Source organism: Engystomops pustulosus, chromosome 2 (genome assembly GCF_040894005.1).
Source record: "Engystomops pustulosus chromosome 2, aEngPut4.maternal, whole genome shotgun sequence".
NCBI lineage: Eukaryota > Metazoa > Chordata > Amphibia > Anura > Leptodactylidae > Engystomops > Engystomops pustulosus.
The window spans coordinates 102,496,363-102,522,181 of NC_092412.1; the positions used below are offsets into that span (position 1 = coordinate 102,496,363).

Below are 25,819 nucleotides of genomic sequence, written 5' to 3' on the forward strand. Positions count from 1 at the left end.
ATGCCCTTAAACTGTATGACTTGGGTCAAACATTTTGCATACCTTTTCAGACGCTTCCCACAACAGAACTGGTGTAGCTGAGCTATGTTTGTAGACCACCTTGCTTGCAACTGCCTTTTCAGCTTTGCACATAAATTTTTTTTAACTGAGATCAGAGCCGCTAATGGCCACTCCAAAACATTGACTTTCTTATCCGTAAGCCACATTGTACCAAGTTTAGCAGTTTGACACTGGGCACAAGTGAGACTTCCAAATGGACAATCTTTAATAACTTCCTAGCTGTTATCTTCAGACGTTGCTTCAGTATTGCCATAAAGTATTCTTTTCTCATGATGCAATTTTTGTGAAGTTCTTGCAGCAAAACAACCCCATAACATAATGCTGACAACCCAGTGTTTCACAGTTGTGATTGTGTTCTCAGCCTTGCGAGATTCTACCAAATGTAACAGTTGTCATTATGGCCAAACTGTTCAATTTTAGTTTCATCAGACGACATGAAATCTCACATGTTTCTTTTGGAGTAAAGTCTTCTTGGCACAGTGACCTTTCAGTCCATGTTGATTAAGTACTCATTTCGCTATGGATAATGACACACACACACTTTTGCCTTTGTTCTTGGGATGATATATGCACATTTTGGACCAAAGCACGTTCATCTTTGGGACACAGAACCTGTAGCCTTCCTCAATGGTATGATGGCTGGAAATTCCCATCTTGTTTGTACTTATAATTATGTACATTTTTGAATATGGAGAAAGTAATTAAAGCGCATTAAATTTCTTTCTCTAGTATTATTCAGTTATTTGGCAAATATAAATAATTTTGGTAATCCGCTTTGAGCTAATACCAGGAAAGATTTAATCTTATTTCATGTCAGATAGTGAAAGAAACATGCATATGTGTCTCTTTATATAGTGTATGTAAACTTCTGGTTTCAATTTTACATGTATAGAAAATGGTAATTAAAACTCAAAAGCCCTGTATACAACCTTTATTCACAACTTATCCCTATATTCAAGTGCCAGTTTTCAACTCTGTATTGGAAAAAGTCACAAGACATGGTGATATCGCAATAAAACATGGTGACTGAGGCAGGAGAACTTTTTGCCAACATCACCCAGCCTATCAGATCAGTCCCGCCCTGGCGATTGCTGAGATTGGCAAATTGCAGCATTTTTACTAAAAAACTCTTTCCAACGACACCATTTTACTTTGGTATCGCTGGAGAGAGTGTCTGAGCGTTACTTTGTGACAAACGCTACACCTTCACTACACTACTACTCCCATCTTCCCTTCTTTTCCCTGTGTGATCAAACTTGTAAACCAATTTTCTGTCTATCCCGTCTGAACCCAAACACACTTTTCAGTGCACTGTATTAGTGTTATTTTACGCTGGAAGCCCTTTTAAGTAATGTTTGAAGCCTGAAATGTGGCAAAAGGTAGATAAGTTCAAGTACGGTGCTGAACGTGTGTGGCACTGTATCGTTCCATGCGCCCATTGCCAGCCTACGGGGGATGTATGTATGGGAACAAGCTTGAAGGCATATATTTGTCCCCCCTACAGTCATGTGAATGCAGCCTTACTAATAGAGTTACCGGGGGATATTTATCATACGCTGGTGCTTATATGATAACCCCGCCGCTGCGATTGCGCAGCCTGATACATCAAGAGGCTTCAGCAAAGGTGTCCTGCACAAGGCCTGGCGTAGAAATGTGAAAATTTGCTGGCTGCAGTAATGCCCCACGCCGGCCAGCCCTGCCCTCTTCAATCTCCACTGAGGCCACGCAGAGGCCCTGATAAATATCCCTCACTGGCTTTGTACTTTTTATATTAGTTTAAGTCTGAAAAGTAAATTGGAAAAACTCATTCAATAAAAATTTTATTTGTTGGCTTGCATGGTGCATTCTTACTTGAGTCCTCATGGTAATTTGTAAAATGATTATATATCTTGATTATATATGTAAGAAGTGACATTTGTGAGTCTGAACCTCTTCATGATGATTTTACATCAAGTATCCAGCATAATCCTTTAATCTAAACCTTATAACCTCCCTGCATTTTGTACAGCAGGAAATGGCAGCAAAATACACTTGTTTTACATGGCTGTTGGGAATTAAAGTGATGTTCAGATATTTATAAATCTTGTTTCAGAAAATTATTATCAGATTTGCGAGGCTTTAGTGTAAATCCAGATTTCTAAGTAAAAATCAAGGGTTATATGGAATTACAACCATGTTAGATGCTTTATTCTGATGTGCCAAATGAAAACAGAAAAGTAAAGGGTGAGATTTTTGTTTGCAACTTTTAAAGCTACATTTATGCAAAATTTTTAGGCAAATGTTTCTGTTATAACATCTTTGCCACTTCACTAAATAGCAAATTGGCAAAGACATGGTGTACATAGAGAGCCAGTATCCCCCTACCAGATTTATCATAATTCATACAATTTTTCTGAAGAATAAATCTTAAGGATGTGCATTTCGTATATACGGCCCCATGCATTCCAATGTGCAATAAGGCTAACTACACTAAGAGAAAGACCGTGTAGATAGGGAACTGGAAATAATTATGGTACATGGAGGAGGGAGGGGGGTCGGGGTAAAATCGGTGAATAAGAACCAGAGGAATAGGGATAGGAAAAATCATATAAAGTGTATATACACAAATGCCAGAAGCCTCACAAACAAAATGGAGGAACTGAAACTCTTATGTTGGAGGGCAAATATTATATAGTGAGTATCAGTGAAACATGGCCGGACAATAGCAATGACTGGGCTGTTAATATGGATTGTTACAGTCTCTTTAGAAATGATCGTCAAAATAAAAAAGGGGGGAGGGTTGTTTTTATGTGAAATCTTGCCTCAAGCCCATCCAAAAAGTTGAAATTGGTGAGAAAATGTGGAGTCCCTAAGAAATTACTACTTTGTAATAAGGCTCCAAATAGGTGCGGCCTCAAAACAGGATGAAATACTCATCATGGGGGACCTACCCCAATATGGACTAGAGGAAAGGAACTTGCAGGTCCTTCAAAGGCAGCAGGTTTTGACAATAACAATAGACACTTACCTATTGCGACTTGTCCTGGAGACAACAAGAGGGGTGATCACTCCTGGACCTTATCTTAACCAACAGACCTGACAGTTTCTTGATTTTGTATTATACTTGACTAAGATGATTAAAGGGAACCTACCACCACAAATCTACCTATGAAGGTAGATCGGGTGGTAGGTGGATCAATGGGACGTGAGGATAGCCCTTTTAAGGGCTAATACTCACGTCCCCGCACTTTTTTAGTAACTTTTATCAAACTTTTATGCTAAGTTTATTATGCGGCTACTGGGGCGTGGAGTAGCCGCATATGAGGTTACACGAGGCGGCTACTCCACGCCCCGGTAGCCTCTTTTCTCCTCCTACTCACCATCTTCGGTGCGCATGCGCAGAACAGCAGGCCCGTGCCTGTGCAGCCCCGGCTTCGGAGCAGTGACCGCACAGGCGCGGGCCTGCTCAGATGCGGCTACTCCACGCCCCAGTAGCCGCATAATAAAATTAGCATAAAAGTTACTAAAAAAGTGCGGGGACGTGAGGATTAGCTCTTAAAAGGGCTATCCTCACGTCCCATTGATCCACCTACCAGCCGATCTACCTTTATAGGTAGATTTGTGGTGGTAGGTTCCCTTTAATAGAGGGGCAACAAACACTCTAAAATTATATAGGGCAAATTTTCAGCAGCTAAGGGAAGACCTTAATGGCTTAAGCTGGGAAATGTTCTCAAAAACAAAAGCACCCAAAAAATGGACCCTTTCAAAAAATTCTAAATAGGTCCTGTGAAAGATACAAAATGGGAAAAAGCATCGGAGAAACAAGAAGAAAAAACACTAGTTAACAAGTACTGTAAGTCAAGTAATAAATGAGAAGGATTAAGTGTTTAAATTGCTAAAACACGAAGGTAGCAATGAGACATCACAGGATTATAGAGAGAAAAATAAATTATGTAAAAAACAGATAAAGGCAACTAAAATAGAGACTGCAAGAAAGTAAAATAAATCACTAATTATTCTTCAAGTATATAAATGGCAAGAAACTCAAAACTCTCAACTGTCTTTAACCAGGAAAATCCCATGGTGGAAGACATAAGGGCTAATTTACATTTTTTTTTTTTGAATGTCAATAGTTTAACCCAGGAAGAGGTATGGCACCACCTCAAAACCACTAAAATAGACCATGAAAATCACTGGGCCCAGATGGTATAACACCCCCGGATACTACATCAATTATGTACTGTAATAGACAGACCATTTTTTAAAATATTTAAAGATTCAGGTTCTGTTCCAAAGAACTGGCACATAGCAAATGTGGTGCCAGGCCGTAGACATGCAGGCATGCGTTCCATGCCATGGAGAGGAGGAATGGGTGACCCCTCCCCTCTCCATTGAAATGCATTGGGTACTGGCCGTAACACAGGGAAAGACATGTCATTTTCCCGTGTAAGGAGCGGTATCACTCCGTGCGGCCATCTATTGGGGAGCTTGCGGCTGTACATACATCCCCCATATGGCAGTGTGAATGTAGCCTAAGGGTAAAGTTACTACATACGTATTCAAATGCATCACAACAGCTGAGAAGAGATTTGCCTAATTACATTGCTGTCAACATTTCGTTTACAAAACGCATGCAATAAAATTTAATTGATGCATGTGTTTTGTTAACACAATGTTGACAGCAATGTAATTAGGCAAATGTTGTGCACTTGTTTAATACATACTTGCGTTCACACAATGTGTAGTGTTTTTTGATTTGTTTTTGACTCATTCCAAAGGCTTCAACCTTGATCACATGTTGAAGTAACATTGCGTTTCCATTGCATTTGCTAAAACACAATGTTACTTCAACATGTGAAGCCTTTGGATGCATCAAAAATGCATAAAAGGCATGAATGCGCCCTAAAGGGGTTTTCCCAAGAATTCAAATTAGACCCTATCCCTTGCATATGGCCTAACTTGAATTTGTGGAAAAACCCATTTAAGCATAGAAAACAGGAGATGTAACTTTTCCCTTGTATTAAGAGACGTCTCTTAACACTATATATACGCCTGGGAGTTATACATTTATTAGTGAAAATTTCGTACTCCTCCTGGGTTAAAAATACTCCTCAAAAATTGTGAGAGGAGTATTATTACCCTTCTGGAAAAATGTTAGTGCGACCTCTGCATGAAATATTGTGTACAGTTTTGGACACCAGTGTTTGAAAAATACATAGTAGAACTGGAAGCAGAGGAGAGCAACTAAGATTATTAGGGGAATGGGTGGGACTTGAATAAAATGATAAGTTAGAAAATATGGGGTTATTCAGCTTAGAAAAAAAGACGACTGAGGGGAGACCTCATTAAAATGTACAAATACCTGAACGGACAGTACAAGGATCTCTCCAAAGATCTTTTTATACCTAGGCCTGTGACCAGGACAAGGGGGCATCCTCTACGTCTAGAGGAGAGGCGATTCTAGTAGCAACATAGACAAAGGTTCTTTACTGTAAGAGCAGTGAGAGTATGGAACTCTCTGCCGTAGGAGGTTGTTGTGGCGGACTCTATGTACATGTTCAAGAGAGGCCTGGATGCCTTACTGGGGAACAAAAATAACATTGGGTTTGGGGGAAAAAAAAATTGTCTAATCTTATAAGTTGGACTTAATGGACCTGAGTCTATTTCCAACCTTATATAGTATGATACTATACTATAATTGCTAAACTTCATTTAGATCCAGAATCTGGGCTTTTAGATCAGCAATTTTCATACATCCCACACAGTAGTATGCACCCTCAAACAGTTGCTCAAGGAAACATACATGGCACAGGATGTACACCATGTAGCAGTGGTACTTATGAAGTCCATTGTACTAATGGGGAATACAAGAAAAGATAAGGAATAAAAGCAGAATTCACAGAAATAGTGTGCCACAAAAAAACCCCAGCAGTAACCTAAAGTACCTCAATCTTAAAGAAGACCTGCACCATAATTTTACCACCCTGACTAACAATGCCTGCTGATAAAAGGTTAAAAGTACTCCCAATGTCACCTAAAACTAGCCGCCAGTGAGGCACTGTACCTTAATAACAGTCATTTTTCTGATTTGAAAATTAGCTTTCCTGACTTGTGTCTTGTGGTTTTGACTCCTCTCTCTCCTGGACTGAACCAGTGAACCATGCCCCATTATTTTGACTGACAGGTTTGCCTTGTGCTCCATTCATGCCATGTGACCAGAGTGACATCATCTTGGATCCGTTAGCCTCCTAACATTAGCAAACTGTACCTGTATTGTACTGTAATGTATATGTCTGATGGCATGATATCACAGCAGCTTCTGTGGAGGATGGAAAGGAGTTGAAATCCATGGAGGCGATATCATGTTATCAGATACATACATGGGGTACAATTTGCAAATGTAAAGGGCCTTTGATGACATCACCCCTGGTCACATGACATGAACTGAATAGTAAGGAGGCATCAGGCATGAGGAGGAGGACAATGGAGGAGCTGGCCAAGCAAGACACGTCCCCTCTGATTTCAGATAATATAAGACAAAAGTAAATAATGGGAATATGAAGGAAACAATTTTTAGCTAAAAGAAGGGTGTTTGTTAGTTAATAGGGCTCTATAGAAACCTATCATTAGCTGTATTTGTGATAATGTGGCGACAGGTTCTCTTTAAGTCCCTTTATCCTAAATTACACTTTAAATACTGCACACACTTAGGATGAATACACTCTCGCAAAAGCTCCCACACTCGCTTTTCTGTTTGCTTTTCAAAGGTTAGGTGCCAAATAAGCTGCTCCTTTCACTGTAACCAAGATCTGGCTGCAAAACCACCAGACAAGCTGACCACAGAAGTATATGAAGGCTGCTAATTAGATTAGCCACACCCCACTGTTAATTAGTCAGCACCTGTGCTATCCTGTCTAGATTAAAACACTATGGGGGGGGATTTAGCATAGGTCTCTTAGAGCAGAACTGTACTCGTTGCCCGTGGCAACCAATCAGAGCTCAGCTTTCAATTTCCCACAGTGAGGACAGTGTGACTTATGGGGGTGAGGACAGTGTGGCTATGGGAGGGCAGTGTGGCTACTGGGGAGGGTGGACAGTGTGACTACTCATGGGAGGCAATGTGGCGTCGGAATGTGAGTTTACTGAAAAGGGGCCCACTAAGGCTCTGTCGCCCAGGGGCCTACTTAAACCTGGAGGCTGCTCTGCAGGTAATGTAAATTAAACTTATACACTCACCGGCCACTTTATTAGGTACACCATGCTAGTAACGGGTTGGACCCCCTTTTGCCTTCAGAACTGCCTCAATTCTTCATGGCATAGATTCAACAAGGTGCTGGAAGCATTCCTCAGAGATTTTGGTCCATATTGACATGATGGCATCACACAGTTGCCGCAGATTTGTCGGCTGCACATCCATGATGCAAATCTCCCATTCCACCACATCCCAAAGATGCTCTATTGGATTGAGATCTGGTGACTGTGGAGGCCATTTGAGTACAGTGACCTCATTGTCATGTTCAAGAAACCAGTCTGAGATGATTCCAGCTTTATGACATGGCGCATTATCCTGCTGAAAGTAGCCATTAGATGTTGGGTACATTGTGGTCATAAAGGGATGGACATGGTCACCAACAATACTCAGGTAGGCTGTGGCGTTGCAACGATGCTCAATTGGTACCAAGGGGCCCAAAGAGTGCCTAGAAAATATTCCCCACACCATGACACCACCACCACCAGCCTGAACCGTTGATACAAGGCAGGATGGATCCATGCTTTCATGTTGTTGACGCCAAATTCTGACCCTACCATCCGAATGTCGCAGCAGAAATCGAGACTCATCAGACCAGGCAATGTTTTTCCAATCTTCTACTGTCCAATTTCGATGAGCTTGTGCAAATTGTAGCCTCAGTTTCCTGTTCTTAGCTGAAAGGAGTGGCACCCGGTGTGGTCTTCTGCTGCTGTAGCCCATCTACCTTCTGCCTACCTTGGTTGTAACGGGTGGCGATTTGAGTCACTGTTGCCTTTCTATTAGCTCGAACCAGTCTGCCCATTCTACTCTGACCTCTGGCATCAACAAGGCATTTCCGCCCACAGAACTGCCGCTCACTGGATGTTTTTTTCTTTTTCGGACCATTCTCTGTAAACCCTAGAGATGGTTGTGCGCGAAAATCCCAGTAGATCAGCAGTTTCTGAAATACTCAGACCAGTCCTTCTGGCACCAACAACCATGCCACGTTCAAAGGCACTCAAATCCCCTTTCTTCCCCATACTGATGCTCGGTTTGAACTGCAGGAGATTGTCTTGACCATGTCTACATGCCTAAATGCACTGAGTTGCCGCCATGTGATTGGCTGATTAGAAATTAAGTGTTAACGAGCAGTTGGACAGGTGTACCTAATAAAGTGGCCGGTGAGTGTATAAGGGGGGGGGGGCGTTTCAATGGCCAGTTTGCCCCTGTATGTTGCACACTCCTGGCCTTAATTCTTATATCAGGAATGGAACTGATATTTAAAGGAATTTTAGAAATTGTTTAATCACAGACACCGGAGCCCTGCATGAGGGTAATGTTAGTTTGGTGGGGCAAAATCTGGTGACAGGTTCCATGTTCCCAATCCGCCCCTCGCTGTGACCCCCGCAGGAAAGATGACTGACATTGTGTGTGAATCGTGGTGGTCTCCCCCTCCTGCGCTCCTCCCCGCTCCTGACACAGGTTCTCCTAGCTGTCACTGGCCTGTGTGTGCACATTGCTGCAGCCTCCTGCCTGGCACATCAGTACCCACACAGCAATGGAGAACAAGCGCTGCTTCACCAACCGCTTCTCCGACTACAAAGGCAGCCTGCTGTCCGGCCAGAGCAGTGATCTGGGGGCTCCGCTCATCCTCAAGACGGTGGAGCGCGTCCTGGAGAAGCTGCCGGCACAGGGAGGGCAGGAAGGCGGGCTCTACGGGGGGCTAGCCGGGGTGGCATACATGCTCTACCACGTCTCCCAGTGCCCCTTATTCAGCGCCCACAGAGACAAGTACCTGCGCCGGGCAGGCTCCATCATAGAGTCTTGCGTGCTGTACTATGACCGGGAGCAGGACCGGGAGACCCGCGCCTCCTTCCTGCTGGGTGGCGCGGGGGTGTACGCGGTGGCCGCTATGATCTACAAGGCGCTGGGACGGGCGGACTTCACTCAGGTGCTGGACAGGTTCCGGGCGCTGAGCGACATCTGCGTCCCGCTCGGCTTCCTGGAGTGCGGCTCGGACGAGCTGTTTGTGGGCAGGAGCGGGTACCTGTGCGCGGCGCTGGTCATGAAGCAGAGGCTGGGTGTAGAGGTAAGTGCCCGCCTGTACATACTGCCCCCCTGGTATACATGAAGAGTGGCAGCAGCCTTAGCTTACTGCCATGGTGCATGTGAAGGTCACAGAGCCTGCCAGCACATGGTGATGACCTACTGCCAGGGTTAAGTTGTGCCCTCACCCCATCTTACTCCTTACAAGAAGGATACACTGAGGGTGTAATTTAGGAGGAAAAATGGGGTGGACTTCTTCTCTAGCAGAGAAAAGGTACAGACATGTAGAAATGCAAAGTACTTGGTCCATCTATCTAATGGACATTCCACAATGTCCTAAAATAGTGATCTGGCTGTGGTGGGTCACCCTTGCACACAGTGATTGAAATCTATCATTGTATCACACAATGGAAGGTCACTCAATGACTGAATGACTTATCACAGGTATAAAATGTATCTAGAAACGTACTCCTGAAAATTGTGCTGCTTTGATGACAACTTTTCCTTGCAGTTGAATTGGCTACCCAGGTATCTTCAGTTCCTTAGTGCACGTCTCCATACCACACCTCTAAAATTTATAGTTACAGCATATGATCAAGTACAAGCCGACCTGAATATAAGCCGAGGCCCCTGCCCATGTATATATTCAGCCCCCTGCCCCAGTAGTTAGCCAGCCCCCTACCCCAGTAGATAGCCATCTCCCTGTCCCTATAGTCAGCCAGCATTCCCCAATATAATCAGCCCTCTTCCCTTGTAGTTTGCCACTGCAGTTAGCCAGCCCATTTGCCCCTCTAGTTAGCCAGCCCTCTTAACCCTGTAGTTACCCAGCCCCCTGCCCCTATAGTAAGCCAGCATTCCCCCAATATAATCAGCCCCCTGTCCCTGTAGTCAGCTACCCCCGGTTTGCCCAATTCCTATAAAAAACAAAGTCAAAACTCACCTTTCCGGCGACCCTGCAGGTCTTCTCTTCTTTGGTCCGGCAGCGGCAGGTCCATGTGACGATTCGGCACACAAGCTGGTGACCAATCAAAAGCAGACCTGCGGGGAGTGCCGGAAAGGTGAGTTTTGACTTTTGACTTTTTTTTTTCTTTATTACAAGTTGAGTTTGAGTTTTTCACCACATTTTTTGTAAATATGGTATTATTAATTTATTTACAGTATAATATCCCCTGCATAGCAGCTATGTCCCACACTGTGCTCCTTAATGAGATATATTCCTCACAAAACAATTTGCTATTCTGTGCCCCCACATATATTTAGTATATCCCTAACAACAAAACAGATCACAAGGTGCCCCCTGCATATATCAGCTATACCCCTATCAACATACTGTATGCTAGACTCCTGCATTTATAAAATATGCACTGCGACCCCTACATAACTTATAATTGATATTAAATTATAAAGAAACCCCTTGTGCGACTTTTGATGAAGTTTTCAATGCTAGCATTTTTATGGCCATACGACCTTCTGATCACTTTTTATTGAATATTAAATATTTTTCAAAATGGCAAAAAAGTGCCAGTTTCAAATTCAGGCGCTATTTTTCGTTACAGGGTTAAACTCAGTGAAAAACCGTTATTATATTTTGATGGATCGGGGCTTTTACGGATGGGGTTATAACTAATGTGTTTATGATTTAGAATTTTAGATTTTTTTAATTCAAATTTTTTTAAACTTTTCTTTTAATTTTTACTTTTACTATTTTTCAGACTCCCTAGGTTACTTTAACCCTAGGTTGTCTGATTGATCCTACCATATAGTGCCATACTACGGTATGACAGTATGTGGGGATTTTCATTCTCATACATTACAATGTGCAGTTGGCACATAGTAATGAATGGGTTAAATCCAGACAGCCTCGAGAAGACCCGAGGCTGTCATGGAAACTGATCGACGCTCCCCGATTACATCACAGGGAATAACGATCTCCAACAAGCCTATGCGCCGCCATCTTTTTGAAGCCGCCGGCAGCTTTGCCGGAAGCGATGTTTTATAATACAGGAAGTAAACATTGAAGGTTTCTGAACGACAGCAAGCAGAGATCTATAGAACATTGAAAAATTGATACAAAAAGTATTTTTGGAAAGTTGTATAACTTTTCCATACTCAAACAATATCAATTATTAGCTCAAAGTAAAATCTCCTTTAATACGGGGAATAGCTACATGTAGTCCTGCAGTCATCAAACAAAATTAGTAAACATTTGGTTCGATGAGGGCATTATGCTAATAACAAACAGTTAGGGTCATGCCCATCATGCCTCACAAAGGATGATATGTCTAAGGCAGTAAAAGCTTATAACTTGCCTTTTCAGCAACAGTAAGCTAATATGGAGCAGCATAGGAAGGTCAACATGCTGCACATGCTTGGGTCAGTATAGCGTGATAAATTTACCTTAAAGAGGACCTGTCACCCCATTTATCGGCACTAGGAGCTGCTTACTAAAGTAAGTGCTTGATCAAACGCCACAGTGTTAGAGTGATAGCGTTAGCGGAAACCGGAAAAAACATGTATTCATGAGGGGGCCCTGCTCGCTCCATAGGCCGGCATTGACTGCCACGCGCTAGGCGGCAGTCACCGCCCCTAGTCACACCCCAACCCCGCCCCCTCATGAATACGTCAGACAGCTTTGCGAGCTGTCCGACAATTACACTATACCCTGCCGCAGTGTTAGATAGCGCTACCGGAGGTTTCCGGTAACGCTATCACTCTAACATTGCGGCGTTTGTTCAAGCACTAGGAGCTGCTTACTTTAGTAAGCAGCTCCTAGTGCCGATAAATGGGGTGACAGGTCCTCTTTAAAGCTTTCCTTTAAGGCTAACAGGTGAAAGATTTAATAAAAAAGATTCATGTAGTTGAAAGCATGCTTGCTGATAGAAAGGTACCACAATACACAGTATATTGCAGTTTGCCTTGTATGGGGATACATAACCGCATGCAGAAATTTCTTCAGTGTCAGAAGTGTTTATAATGGACTTGTGAGAATCAGAACTGCACCATGGAGCAATAGAAAAGGTGGCTTATCTTCAACCACATATTTTAAATTGGAACGTGTCGATGCCTGAATGGGGGTGCCCTGCTTACCTGGGAAAGAGATATAAAGGGGCAAACAGACAGAGGTTATGTGAGGCTTTGGACTATGTACTACAGGAAGTCCAACCTAAGGAAACCCAACTTACAGACGACCCCTAATCGGACCTCTACCCTTTTGTGATCTCTGGTCAAGCTCTTTTGGATGCTGGTAATTTACTGAAGTTTGGCCCCAGGTTACAATGGTTATACGGGGTGTGAATGGTGTCTCCAATTAAGCTTTATTGCTAATTCTTTTTTTCTTCAATTTGTCACAGAGATTTAAAAATCTTTGTCTGGAGTTACACTTACAAGTGTTCCAACTTAAATACAAATTCAACTTAGGTGCAAATCTACATTTCCTATCCTACATGTGACCCAGGGACTGCCTTTACTGGAAAAATCTTGGCTAATGCTACTTACACATGTTCCACCTACCCAAATGTTGTTACAGATCTTCTGTTACCTACTCTATTAAACCCCAGAGTAAGGTCTTCGAACCAGAATTGACAGTCTAGATAGATATTGAGTGGTTAATAGCTAATCGGTGTGGATGCAGGTTGTATGCATATATAACAGATTCTTGCACAGAAATCTTATTTTGATCATTGATTTATTAGTTGTGCTATGTCTTTTACCCCCAACCCCATATTTATTCATGTAACATTTTACTTACTTCTAAGTATTATGAATAATAATTCCTGTTGCAGAAAAATAAATCCCGGTGACATTCAGTTATGCAGAGCATGGCTATTTTTTATAAACAATGTGTTTTTGTGGCAAGTACAGGCACATTTTATTAATCTACATTTCCTCAGAATGTCAGAAGAATATTAAGAATAAAATGCCTTTTTATATATCTTGAAGTAGACAGCCTATTAAAAAATACACATAAATACATTACACTTTCCTGTTCTGTAAATAATGGAAAATTTAAAAAAAAAAGTAAAAAAATTTGATCTGCCTAATACACATACAGAATTATTTAAAAAATAAAAAACACATCATATGGTGTACTTCATAGATACTAAGTGATATTCAAATTATACCAAGCTAAAGAAGGTAAGTGTCCTTATCCATTTTTAAATAAACATGATTATTATTAAAGGGAATCTGTCAAAATATTTTTCACAAATACAGCTAGTGAAGGTACCCATAGAGCCCTGTTAACTAATTGCCAGCCTTCTTTTAGCTAAAATTTGTTTCCCTCACATCCCCAGAAAATCAACTTTATGTTATCAAAACTGATATCAGGGGGGACGTGCCCCGCTCGGCCCGCACCTCCTATCGATATTCCATCTTCATCATTCAGCACTTCATGTCATATGACCAGGGAGATTTCATCTGAGGTCCTTGACCCTGTAACATTAACTACTCCATTTATGTATCACATGATATCACTGCATACTCCATTGACTTCTACGCCTCTCTATGCTTCCATGGATGCATGATTTCATGTGATCAGATACATACATGATGTACATTTAGCTAATGTTAATGGGTGGAGGAATGCTGGTGAGCAGGCTCCCCTGATAGACTGTACCAACCCTGCAGGGCCACAGCCCCCTCCACCCTCCAGACTAGAACAACCCCTCAGTGGCTGAGACCAGCCACATGATGGGGCAGACACACCATGCTCTACCCCCAAGGGCCACCAAGCAGCTACAACCAGGGGATTTTACACCAAGGGTCCCGGTTGTCCCCCTACCGCATCCACCAGATGAACTTATAGGCACTGAGCCGCACAGCACCGTGCATATGACATACATAAAGCCACTGGCACGTGAACTGTTCTGGTATATTCACCTTCAAAATCTGCCCACTAAGGTGGACATTAAGTCTTTAATTGCTGAAGTCAAAGAAGCTTTTAAATCCGAAATTTTGCAAGTGAGAAATGGCGCAGAAAATTGACACTCTGGAAGTGGAGCAGGCGGATTCAAGATGTTAGATTTCATAAACATAGCATGCCCTATACTTCCATCCTCTATTCTTCAGGATATAGTTAGACACCCGGAGGAACTAGACAACTGGGGCAGACGTAACAACATCCGGGTGAGTGGTCTGTCCGCAGTAGAGGGCAAAGAGGATGTGCGACCCACGCTTCAAACCTTATTTTCAACAATACTGGAGGAGCCAGGAACAAAAGTTAATCTCGACAGAGCCCATGGAGACCTAAATGCTCCATGATAAATCCACGGGACATTATCTGCTGTGCATCTAACTTTGTACTTTTATCGGCTGTGAGGTGCAGCTATATCAAGACTTATCTTGGATCACCCTACAAAAGAGGAGGATTATGTGACTGATACTGAATGTGTTCCGTGATAACAACATTTCTTAAACATGGAACTTTTCTTTTGCTCTGTCTGGTAGAAAAGATAGAACACTCCATGCAACATCTGGGGTTTGACAGTCCCAAGGGTGTAAAACTGGGATTTACTCTTCCCACCACTGTTACAGCCACAGAACAGGAGTCACAGCAGAAGAGGTGAAGACCTCGAACCAGAGATTCTTCCTGGGACACATATGATTAAGACACTTCTTACTTCAATCCATATCCTTTAAAGCATGGTCCCCAACCTTATTTTGCCCAGGGACCGGCTATAAAAATAAATTTTCTCCAGGAACGGGTGGGTGGGGTGATGCAGTCTGGTGCCATAGTTTTATAGCCAAAAATGTATGTTTGCGTGCCCCACCATCACTCCCTGTGTGCCTAGTTTATATTGTCCCATTTCCTGAAAAAGTCCCCCCCCCCCGACATACATTGTCCCCTTTCCCGCAGCATGCCCCTATCCCATGTCTCGTTTCCTTTAGCTGCCCCCACCCTCTACTTCTAATGCCCCCTTTCCCAGTGGAACTCTGTCAAAAATCAAAACAATACTCACCTTCCTCGTTCCCCTGCAGCATTCTTCTCTTCCTTCACTTCTCTTCCGCATTAGTGCATGGTGAGGACACCTGTCAGCTAACAAGACTAGCTTTACATACTAATGCAAAACTGTCCCTAGCCCTCTTCCATTAAGACCACTGTCAACATCACGGTGGCACTTATCAGTCCGATCACCAGCCATATCCTTCAGTGGTCCGTTGTATTCATGAGGAAGCCGTCCAGGAGGCAGTGACTGCAGCATCAAGCCTGCACGCGATCGGAGCTCCAAGTGCTACAGTGTAGCAGCGCTAAACTTTGGGAGAGAAAAGAACTGGACCGCACATCCACACACTACCCAATGTTTTATTCTAGGCTACATTTACAAAACAAACTTGAGGTTCTTAGTTACATTTTGATCAAATTGCATAAGCGCACTTCACGGTGACCTCGTTGTAGTGGGTCCCTACGCTATTGTGTGCGGCATCACATGGCATCCACCGCCGCTGCCACACAGCACCAGCAGGGACCAAGACCCAGTTGCCCTCCAGCACCCATACTGTCAGGCATAGACTCCATTGCTATGCGGGTACCCACCAGTTCCGCACCACAGAAGCAGCAGACGCCATGCAACATCTCACCATGTGAACAGGACTAAAATGCTCACCATGTGTGAACAGGACTTGAATACTCACTGTTCCATGCAGTCTCAGAAGTTTTCTGAGAAGAAGTAGGCAGCCACTATATGCAGTCTCCTGCTAATTTAAAAACACCTGGGTCTAATGGGGAAGATTGATGGTACCAGGCAAAAAACAAAATAAATGTTCCTCCTCAATCCATGGCTAGGAGAGCCACTAAAATAAGCCTACACATTCTCAAAGCTGCAAGATGCTTGATGTCGTAATTTTTACGGGAGATCCAAAGTATGGAATCCCTGACTACCTCCCTAAATAAATGAATCCCACTGTTTGATAAAACCTGGGAACTGTGGGATTGCTTTTGGATGGAAAAGACCTGAGGGAACGTGAATATGCATAAAGACAACCCTAGTGTTTCCTTCATTGTGGGGTACGTTGTCCATGTAGGTATGTGTGGTTTCCATCGTCTTTATCTTTGTTCTCTTTTATCCTCCTTGGTTTATTTATGCAGAATACTGACTATATGGAATTCAATATCCGGTTTACTGCATTTTGTTTGGACAATTGGCAAGGCTGCTGAACTATAGTTGCTACATATATATGTGTCATTTGTAATTGATTTTCTGTACTCTTCGATTTAATGCCTTAGTCATGTTTGAAAAACTTTAATAAAAATAACAAACAGCTGTCAAAGTTAAATACACCCAGAGTTGTAACAGCCAGAGGGCAGTCCTTGTGCTTAATTTACATAAAATTAAGAATGCATTTTTTGCCTTATGTACAGGAGCAGTGCTCCTTATAAACACGTTACAGAGCAGCATGAATGATTGATACCAATCAAAACGACTGTAGATTTCATTTATTCTCAATACCAGTTCTACTGATTTCCTTACTTTTTACATGATGATAGAGCATATAGACAACAAAGACCCACACCATCAATTCCCTATTGTCCAGCAATACCTTTGTTTTATTTGTATAATTACCAAATGTTTTCAAGTGAAACACAGTGGGGGACATTTACTAAAAGCAGTGCAAACTTCACTAAATGCTGTTTGCCTGTGTAGCGCCCCTGAACTGCTCCGACAGAGTGCACCAACTTTGTTTTGGTGTATCTTCAACATGGGGCATGCGCCCAACTTATGTCAGACTTTGCATGTTAAATCTGGTGCACGGTCCGACTGAGCAACGGAAAACCTCCCTAATATGTATTGCCTATAGTGCAGTGCTCCACAAAAGGGTCGCATGCAACACATTTGTGCTGCAGACACTTTTTAAATACCTGTGCAAGCAGTTTGCACCTAAAATAATGCAAAATCTTAAAGAAACTGAAACAAGGGCCTTTGTAAATGAACCCCAGTGTTTTCAATAACTGCTTCCCCTTTTGAAATTAGTGACCTATTGTAAATCAGAAGCTTTTAATGTTTTGTAGACTCCTTTAAGATAAGCATTTAATCACAAAGATAACCTTGTATCAACAAGAATGATCAATGTTTCACTTAAAAAGCTTTTAGGTAATTACATTTGGCCATGACAACATGGAAAGAAGATCTCTAGGAAACATATACAGGCTTGAACTGAAAATTACTCTTGTTTTATATGCACCCACCCCTAGTATTTATTGATTCTCCTTATAGTTTTGGAACCTATCAACCCCCACCTCCCGGTCCTTCATTGAAAGCCCATATGATGATGGCACATGCAGAGCTATCATAGTATCATAGTACATAAGGCTGGAAAAGTCCATCAAGTCCAACCTTTAAGAATTAAATAAATATTTTATCCCCATAACCCAGGCATCCAGGCCTCTCTTGAACATGTACATAGAGTCCGCCATAACAACCTCCTGCGGCAGAGAGTTCCATAGTCTCACTGCTCTTACAGTAAAGAACCTTTGTCTGTGTTGATGGTAAAATCGCCTCTCCTCCAGACGCAGAGCATGCCCCCTTGTCCTGGTCACAGGTCTAGGTATAAAAAGATCTTTGGAGAGATCCTTGTACTGTCCGTTCAGGTATTTGTACATTGTAATGAGGTCTCCCCTCAGTCGTCTCGTCTTTTTGCTAAACTGAATAATCCCAAATTTTGTAATCTGTCAGTGTATTCTAGTTCCCCCATTCCCCTAATAATCCTGGTTGCTCTCCTCTGCACCCGTTCAAGCTCTACTATATACTTTTTATACACTGGTGCCCAAAACTGTACACAATATTCCATGTGTGGTCTGACCAGGGATTTGTATAAGGGCAAAACTATGTCTTTATCATGAGAATCTATTCCTCTCTTGATACATCCCATAATTTTATTTGCTTTAGCAGCAGCCACCTGGCTCTGGTCACTAAAATTAAGTTTTCCATCCTCCAAAACCCCCAAGTCCTTTTCAGCTCCAGTTTTACCAAGTAATTGACTGTTTAGAACATAATTATACTGTTTGTTTCCATGGCCCAAGTGCATAACTTTCCATTTATCTACATTAAACCTCATTAACCATTTCTCTGCCCACTCCTCAAGCTTCCACAAATCCCTCTGTAATGCTAAAATATCTACCTCAGTATTTATTACTTTACACAGCTTAGTATCATCTGCAAATATTGAAACTTGACTGTGTAAACCTACTACAAGGTCATTAATAAAATTATTAAAAAGAAGTGGCCCCAATACTGACCCCTGTGGCACTTCACTGGTAACGTCAACCCAATCTGAGAATGTGCCATTAATGACGACCCTCTGTTTTCTATCACTAAGCCAATTACTTACCCAAATACACAGATTTTCCCCTATTCCCAGCCGTCTCCTATACCAACTTTTTATGTGGCACGGTGTCAAATGCCTTTGAAAAGTCCAGATATACAACATCCACAGCGTCCCCCAGATCCAGTCTTGAACTTACTTCCTCGTAGAAACCAATCAGATTAGTCTGACAGGACCAATCTCTCATAAACCCATGCTGATGCTGGGTTATAAGGTTGTGCACAGTGAGATACTCCAGGATAGCATCTCTAACAAACCCCTCAAATATTTTCCCCACCACAGAAGTTAGACTCACGGGTCTGTAGTTTCCTGGATTGCTTTTTGATCCTTTTTTGTATATTGGTACCACATTTGCTATGCAACAGTCCTGTGGAACATAACCAGTCCTCAGTGAATCTTCAAATATTAAAAATAATGGTCTGTCTATCACGGTACATAGTTCATGCAGAACCCAGGGGTGTATGCCATCTGGCCCCGGTGATTTATCTATTTTAGTGGTTGCGAGGCGGCGCCGTACCTCTTCCTGGGTTAAACTGTTGACATTCCAAAAAGAATTTACATTATTCCTCATTGTTTGTGTAGCTGCTGCCTTATCTCTGTCTCTAAAAGACATCTTCTAAAGCAATATGACTGCCAATGGAATTTTAACAGGTGTCCTTTAATATGCTACCAATTACTGAAAAGCAAGGCTTCTCTAAGGCCGCGTTTGCACGTTCTGCTAGGCGTCCATTCTTAACGCAACACTAGCGCATAGGTGGCATTCCTCGGCTTGAACGCACATGCATTTCCAGGGAAATGCATGCAATCGGCGTATCATGTGCGTTCGGGCCGAGGACAGCCCCCTGTGCACTAGCATCGAGTTATGAACGTGTGCTCTCTTTTGTAGATGTACTAGATGAAGCGCAATAAACCACTTACAGGTTTACAGCCAAAAGGCAGTGCCACCCTCTTATGTAGTTTGTTTGCTACACCCAGGTCCACAATATGAATAGACAGGTTTGATCACTGTAGGGGCCCATTGCTCAGGAAAAAAAACTGTAGGGGAACTAGCCAGCTTAGATAAGCACAGAGCAGATTTCAGGATATCTGAAAAAGTAACTGTTACCTCTATTGATAGCAGATTTTAGAATGGTTAAAACTAGTCCTGCTACTGTAATATTTGTGATGTCACTTGCTGTTATACCACTTTCCTTCTAGCATGATGCTGCATACTACTTTATAGAGATCTCTCTTAAAGGGGTATTCCCATTTCAGCAAATAAATGTTATTGTTTGTATAATGAAAAGTTATACGATTTTTCTATATACTTTCTGTATCAATTCCTCACAGTTTTCTACATCTCTGCTTGCTGCCCTTCTATAGAAAGCTTCATTGTTTATTTCTAGTGGACAGAAATCTGACCATGGTCACACAGGTGCACGGCTGGTTATATCACACAGTTCTGATTATTAGCTGTGACATAACGAGCTTGTGCACCTGTGTGACCATGATCAGATTTCTGTTCACTGAAAGTAATCATAGAAGCTTTATATAGAAAGACAGCAAGCAGAGATCTAGAGAACTGTAAGGAATTGATACAGAAACTATATTGGAAAATTGTATAACTTTTCATTCTACAAACAATGACATTAATTTGCCGAAATGGGAATACCCCTTTAACTGTGTATTACTGTTACCAGTTATTTTTATTAGGGCTCAGTGGTAAATCAACAGGTCATGTGTTCCCCACTAACCACAGCCTTTATCCTAGAGTATTAAAATTTGATAGTTACATGGCAGAAATAGTAAATTATTTATAACACATGTGTACTGAGGTGTAAAGTGAACAAGGAACAGTATTCTGCCATCTCCTGGAGCAACCTGCTATTGTTGAAATACAACAGAAAATATTGGAAAAATCGGGTTTGCAATAAACGTGTATCTCCGACTGGCTCAGATTTGATGTTCAATCTTTATTCCTCTTTAATTCTATAGACATAAAAATAGGGCTTAAATATGTATGTAATTGTATGTAATACACAGCTTTGGGTCATCCAAAGAATGGGAGCACTGGATCAATATAATTTGGCTTTGCTGTGTCTTGTATCTTAAGCCAAAGTTCCGCAACCTTATTCAGACGGTCATTGTGCGGACGGATATCTGACCACAAGTTTGTGGTCAGATAAACGTTACTATAGACACTTAGGCCGGCGCCACACGTGGCGCTTTTGTCTGCGCTTGCAAACGCAGACAAAGTCGCGCCCATCGGGGCGGGCCTCGGCCCGATCGCATCGGCGTTTCTATGGAAACGCCTGCGATCGGGAACGAGCCGCCGGTGTTTCGTGTTAATTTAACGCGAAACACCAGCGTCTCGTTCCCGATCGCAGGCGTTTCCATAGAAACGCCGATGCGATCGGGCCGAGGCCCGCCCCGGTGGGCGCGACTTTGTCTGCGTTTGCGTTTGCAAACGCAGACAAAAGCGCCACGTGTGGCGCCGGCCTAATGACATCTACGACCAGGCCGTTGGCGTAAAAAGATGGAGCAGGCTATATCTTCGGTCGTAAAAAAAAGTTGTGCAGTGCTGTTTCCTATGGAAAGCATATGTGTAGTGTGGATGTAGTCTAAGGCCGCCGGAAGCGTGGCATTTTTGACCTGTTTTTAAGCAGTCCGTTAAAATATGCATGCGGTTTTTGAAAATGCATCCGTTTTTTGACCAGTTTAACAATTATCTTAATTAAAACGGGTTTAAAAAAACGCATGCGGACTGCTTAAAATATGTGTGTTAGTCACACACAGATAGGTTACCAGATCACTTGCAAGAAAAGCTAGCCTGTAATATCCATGCCAGTGTATTTTTCTGTCTGCAGAGTGCGGCTAAGGGGTGATTCAGACGGGCATGTATCTTTCATGTCCAGCAAAAATGCAAACGTTTGATACCCCTGTGCTCACCGTCTGCATTTCTAATGTATTTTCTGCTCTGCCCTGTTGGTTGTCTAGCAACATTTAAGAAAAAACAAACTGCATAGGGATGTCATCCATGTGCAGTCTGTTTTTTTGGTCAATCCGTTGTACATCAGTGAATAAATGGCCGGACATGTGTACAGACACATAGAAATCAATGGGGGTCATTTACTAAGGGCCCGATTCGCGTTTTCCCATCGTGTTACCCGAATATTTCCGATTTGCGCCGATTTCCCCTGAATTTCCCTGGGATTTTGGCGCACCCGATCGGATTGTGGCGCATCGGCGCTGGCATGCATGCGACGGAAATGTGGCCGAACGAAAACCCGACGGATTCGGAAAAACCGCCGCATTTTTTTTACAAAAAAGTGTGTCGCGAAAATTGCACTTACCTTCACTCAGCCCGGCTCGGTGTATTCCAGTGCGTTCCGATGCTCTTCAGCGCAGCAGCGCCACCTGGTGGACAGCGGAGGAACTACCTTAATGAATCCCGGCCGGACCCGAATCCACCGCAGAGAACGCGCCTCTGGATCGCGAATGGGCCGGGTAAGTAAATCTGCCCCATTGTGTCTGTATGCTATGTAAAAAACAACAGTCTGAATAAGCCTTTAGGATGCATTAACTTTCCACTATGTACTTTGCTTGATATTGCTGTGTGAACTGTGACTAATGTTGCTGGCTCTTTTAAGCAAATTGCACCACACCTGGTCCCTCTGCAGCTCAGCTCTGGCCCAGCAAAAGTTGACTAGCTGTGATGGACAGACTTCTGCTCCTCTCATCTGGGACAGAGCTCTTTGGACACAAGCTTTGGTCATTCACATCAAGTCATCTGCTTGTTGTATTTCAAACTAAGCTTTCTGCTTTCTGTTCACTCGCTATACTTCTGATATTTCTTGTTTCTGATCTTGGCTTTCATATTCTTTAACTATCTGTTAGGGTTGGGTAACACAGAAGACAGGGGATAGTGTGCCCTGAGCTTGTCCCAACCTCTGTCCCTTCCTATAGCCCCCCCCCCCACGCTAACCCGTGGGGCGACTACTTGAAGACTCGAAATACACTGGATAAGTGTGGGAAGGGAAACACAAACAGACTGACAAACATAAAACACAAAAGAATGGTAAACTAGCCAGAGTAACAACGAGAGGGTACGTCAAGAGCAAAATCAGTAAGCAAAGAGTCAATGTCAAAAACTAGCCGAGGTCACAACGATACAGATACAGATACAGAGCAATACAACCTAATGCAGCAAGCGAGTGATGAAGGGATTTCAAACACTGGCACAGGTGACTAGTGAAGCTGCAATTTATGCAGCCAGAACTCCACCTCCAGAACCTGATAGGAGCTGGACAGCTTTTGGGAATTAACCCCTCATGGTGCAGAACAACCAGGCATCATGCAGAGGTACCACAAGTCCCAGCAGTTCCGAACACAACTCCTAGACAGCGCAAGATCTTAGCAGCCGCTGCCCGGGACGAGAGGTGGAGTTTGCGCGGATACGCGCCGGGGGTCGGAGAGCGCTGCTGGCACCAGCAGAGGAACCAGAAGTCCCTAGCGACCCTGACAGTACCCCCCGACGGGGGGCCTTCGGACCCCTAGATCTTAAAGATGGCTTCTGAGGATAGGCCTGATGAAATAACCTGAGTAACCGCGGAGCATGAACATCCCTAGCCGGAACCCAAGACCTATCCTCAGGACCAAAACCTTTCCAATGGACCAGGTACTGCAGGGAGTTACCTACCCATCTGGAATTCACAACTTTTTCCACCTCAAATTCCAGATTCCCCTCCACAATAGATGGAGAAGGAGGGTCAGAAAGAGGCAAAACAGGCTCAACATAGCGCTTCAGAAGACTCTTATGGAAGGTGTTATGAACCCGCCACCCTGCTGGAAGAGTAATCTTGAAGGAAACCGGGTCAACAATTTCAGTAACAACAAATGGACCTACAAACCTGGGCGCAAACTTCAGGAGGGGACCTTCAATTTAAGGTTTTTTTGTTGATAACCACACTTTATTCCCCACCACAAACGTATCGGAGCTAGTGCGCCTTCTTTCAGTCTGTTGGACCATAGAATTTTGTGCCCTCTGAATATTCTCCTGAACTTGAGACCAGAGCATGCGCAACTTGGATGTAATAGCTTCCGCCCGAGGAATATTAGAGACAGGCACAGAAGAAAAGGAGAAACGAGGATGAAAACCATAATTGCAGAGAAGAACTACAGTGATTATTAATAGCAAATTCTGCCAACGGAAGGAATTTCACCCACTGGTCCTGACTGTCTGAGACAAAGAGTCGCAGATATTGAATCATCTCCCGACGAACGACAAATTTACTTCTAGTCTAGAACAAAATGCTCGCCAATATCTGGAAACAAATTGTACGCCCCTATCTGACACAATATCATCTGGTATACCATGGAGGCGTACAATATTCTGTATAAACAATTCAGCCAGTTCTTCAGCTGAAGGTAACTTTTATAATGAAACAAAGTGTCCCATCTACCGGTGGTCCACTACCACCCAAATCACTGTATAGCCTTGAGCTGCTGGCAGATCAGTGACAAAATCCATAGACACTTTAGACCATGGCCTGGTGGGAACTGGAAGCGGAAGAAGAGGCCCCTCAGGACGTCTCCTGGGAGTCTTTCCTCGCGCACAGACCTGACAGGCTTGGACAAATGCGTGCACATCATTAGTCATGTGAGGCCACCAGTAACTTCTTTTTAAGAGATCCAAGGTACTCCGCATTCCCGGATGACCTGCCAATACCGAGCAATGCCAACACTCTCAAACGACAAGAAAGAGGAACAAATAATTTGCCTTCCGGAAGGTCTTTAGGTGCAGATCTTTGTCCTGCTAAAATTTGAGAGGAGAGGTGGGAGGAGACAGCTGTTAGCACAACACCTGGAGACAAAATATTACTGTCAATAGCCTCTGGAAGCTCAGGAGTCCCGAAGCTACGGGACAAGGCATCAGCCTTCACATTTTTTGACTAAGGTCGGTAGGTGACCACAAAATTAAAGCGAGAGAAAAACAAGGCCCACCTAGCCTGACGTGAGTTCAAACACTTAGCAGTATCCAAATATGCTAAGTTCTTATGATCTGTGAGCACAGTTATCGGATGAAGAGCTTCCTCCAAAAAGTGTCGCCAGACTTCAAATGCCCACTTAATGGCAAGGAGCTCTCGATTACCAATATCATAATTCCTCTCACAAGAAGAAAACTTTCTAGAGAAATATGCACAGGGCCTAAGTCTGGTGAGAGTGGAGGACCCCTGAGACAACACTGTACCTACTCCAACCTCGGAGGCATCTACCTCCACAACAAACGGTAGAGAGAGGTCAGGTTGAACCAAAACTAGGGCTGACGAGAATGCCGCTTTTAGAGTTTCAAACGCAGAGCAAGCGGCAGGGGACCAATTGTACGGATCAGCACCCTTTACGGGTTAGATCTGCGAGGGGTTTGGCGATCACGGAAAAGTTCTTAATAAAGTTCCGATAATAGTTATCGAAACCTAAAAAACATTGTAGGGCCTTAAGATTGGTAGGCCGAACCCAGTCCGTGAGCGCCGGAACCTTACTCGGATCCATCTGTACATCAGAGGGAGTAACAACATAACCTAAGAAGGAAACCTTCTGGACACAAAAAAAAACACTTTTCCAGCTTAGCTAAGAGGTGGTTTTTGCGCAACCTGGTAAGTACTTGGCGGAGATGTTGCTGGTGAGAAATCATATCAGGAGAGAAAATCGAAATATCGTCTAGATACACCACCATAAACACACCGATGTAATCATGAAAGATGTAGTTCATAAACCCTTGGAACACCGCTGGGGCATTACTCAAACCAAAGGGCATAACCAGGTATTCAAAGTGTCCCAAAGGTGTATTAAATGCGGTCTTCCACTCATCCCCTTCCCGGATCCGAATCAGGTTATAAACCCCTCTGAGATCTAATTTAGAGAAAACTTGGGCCCCAGAAACCTGATTTAAGAAATCCGGGATCAAGGGGAGAGGACCTGAGTTTTTTACCGTTATCTTATTTAATTCTCGATAATCAATACACAGCCGTAAACCACCATCTTTCTTCTCAACAAAAAAGAACCCGGCCCCAGTGGGCGACTTAGAGGGACGGATATGTCCGATTGCCAAAATCTCATCAATATAACTCTTCAGTGACTCCCGTTCTGGTACCGACAGGTTATATATACGACCCTTTGGCAATCTAGCATCAGGAAGAAGGTCAATTTTAC

At 43.2% G+C, this 25,819-nt stretch overlaps 1 protein-coding gene across 1 annotated transcript in view; it reads left to right on the forward strand.

Annotated features, from left to right (window-relative positions):
• The first annotated feature begins 8,687 nt into the window (after nucleotides 1-8,687).
• LANCL3 (LanC like family member 3) overlaps nucleotides 8,688-25,819 on the forward strand; it is a 38,603-nt gene continuing 21,471 nt past the window's right edge. Inside the window, exon 1 of the mRNA XM_072135801.1 lies at nucleotides 8,688-9,356. Coding sequence (XP_071991902.1) covers nucleotides 8,826-9,356 — 531 coding nt within the window. The 5' untranslated portion in view covers nucleotides 8,688-8,825. The remainder of the gene's footprint in view (nucleotides 9,357-25,819) is intronic.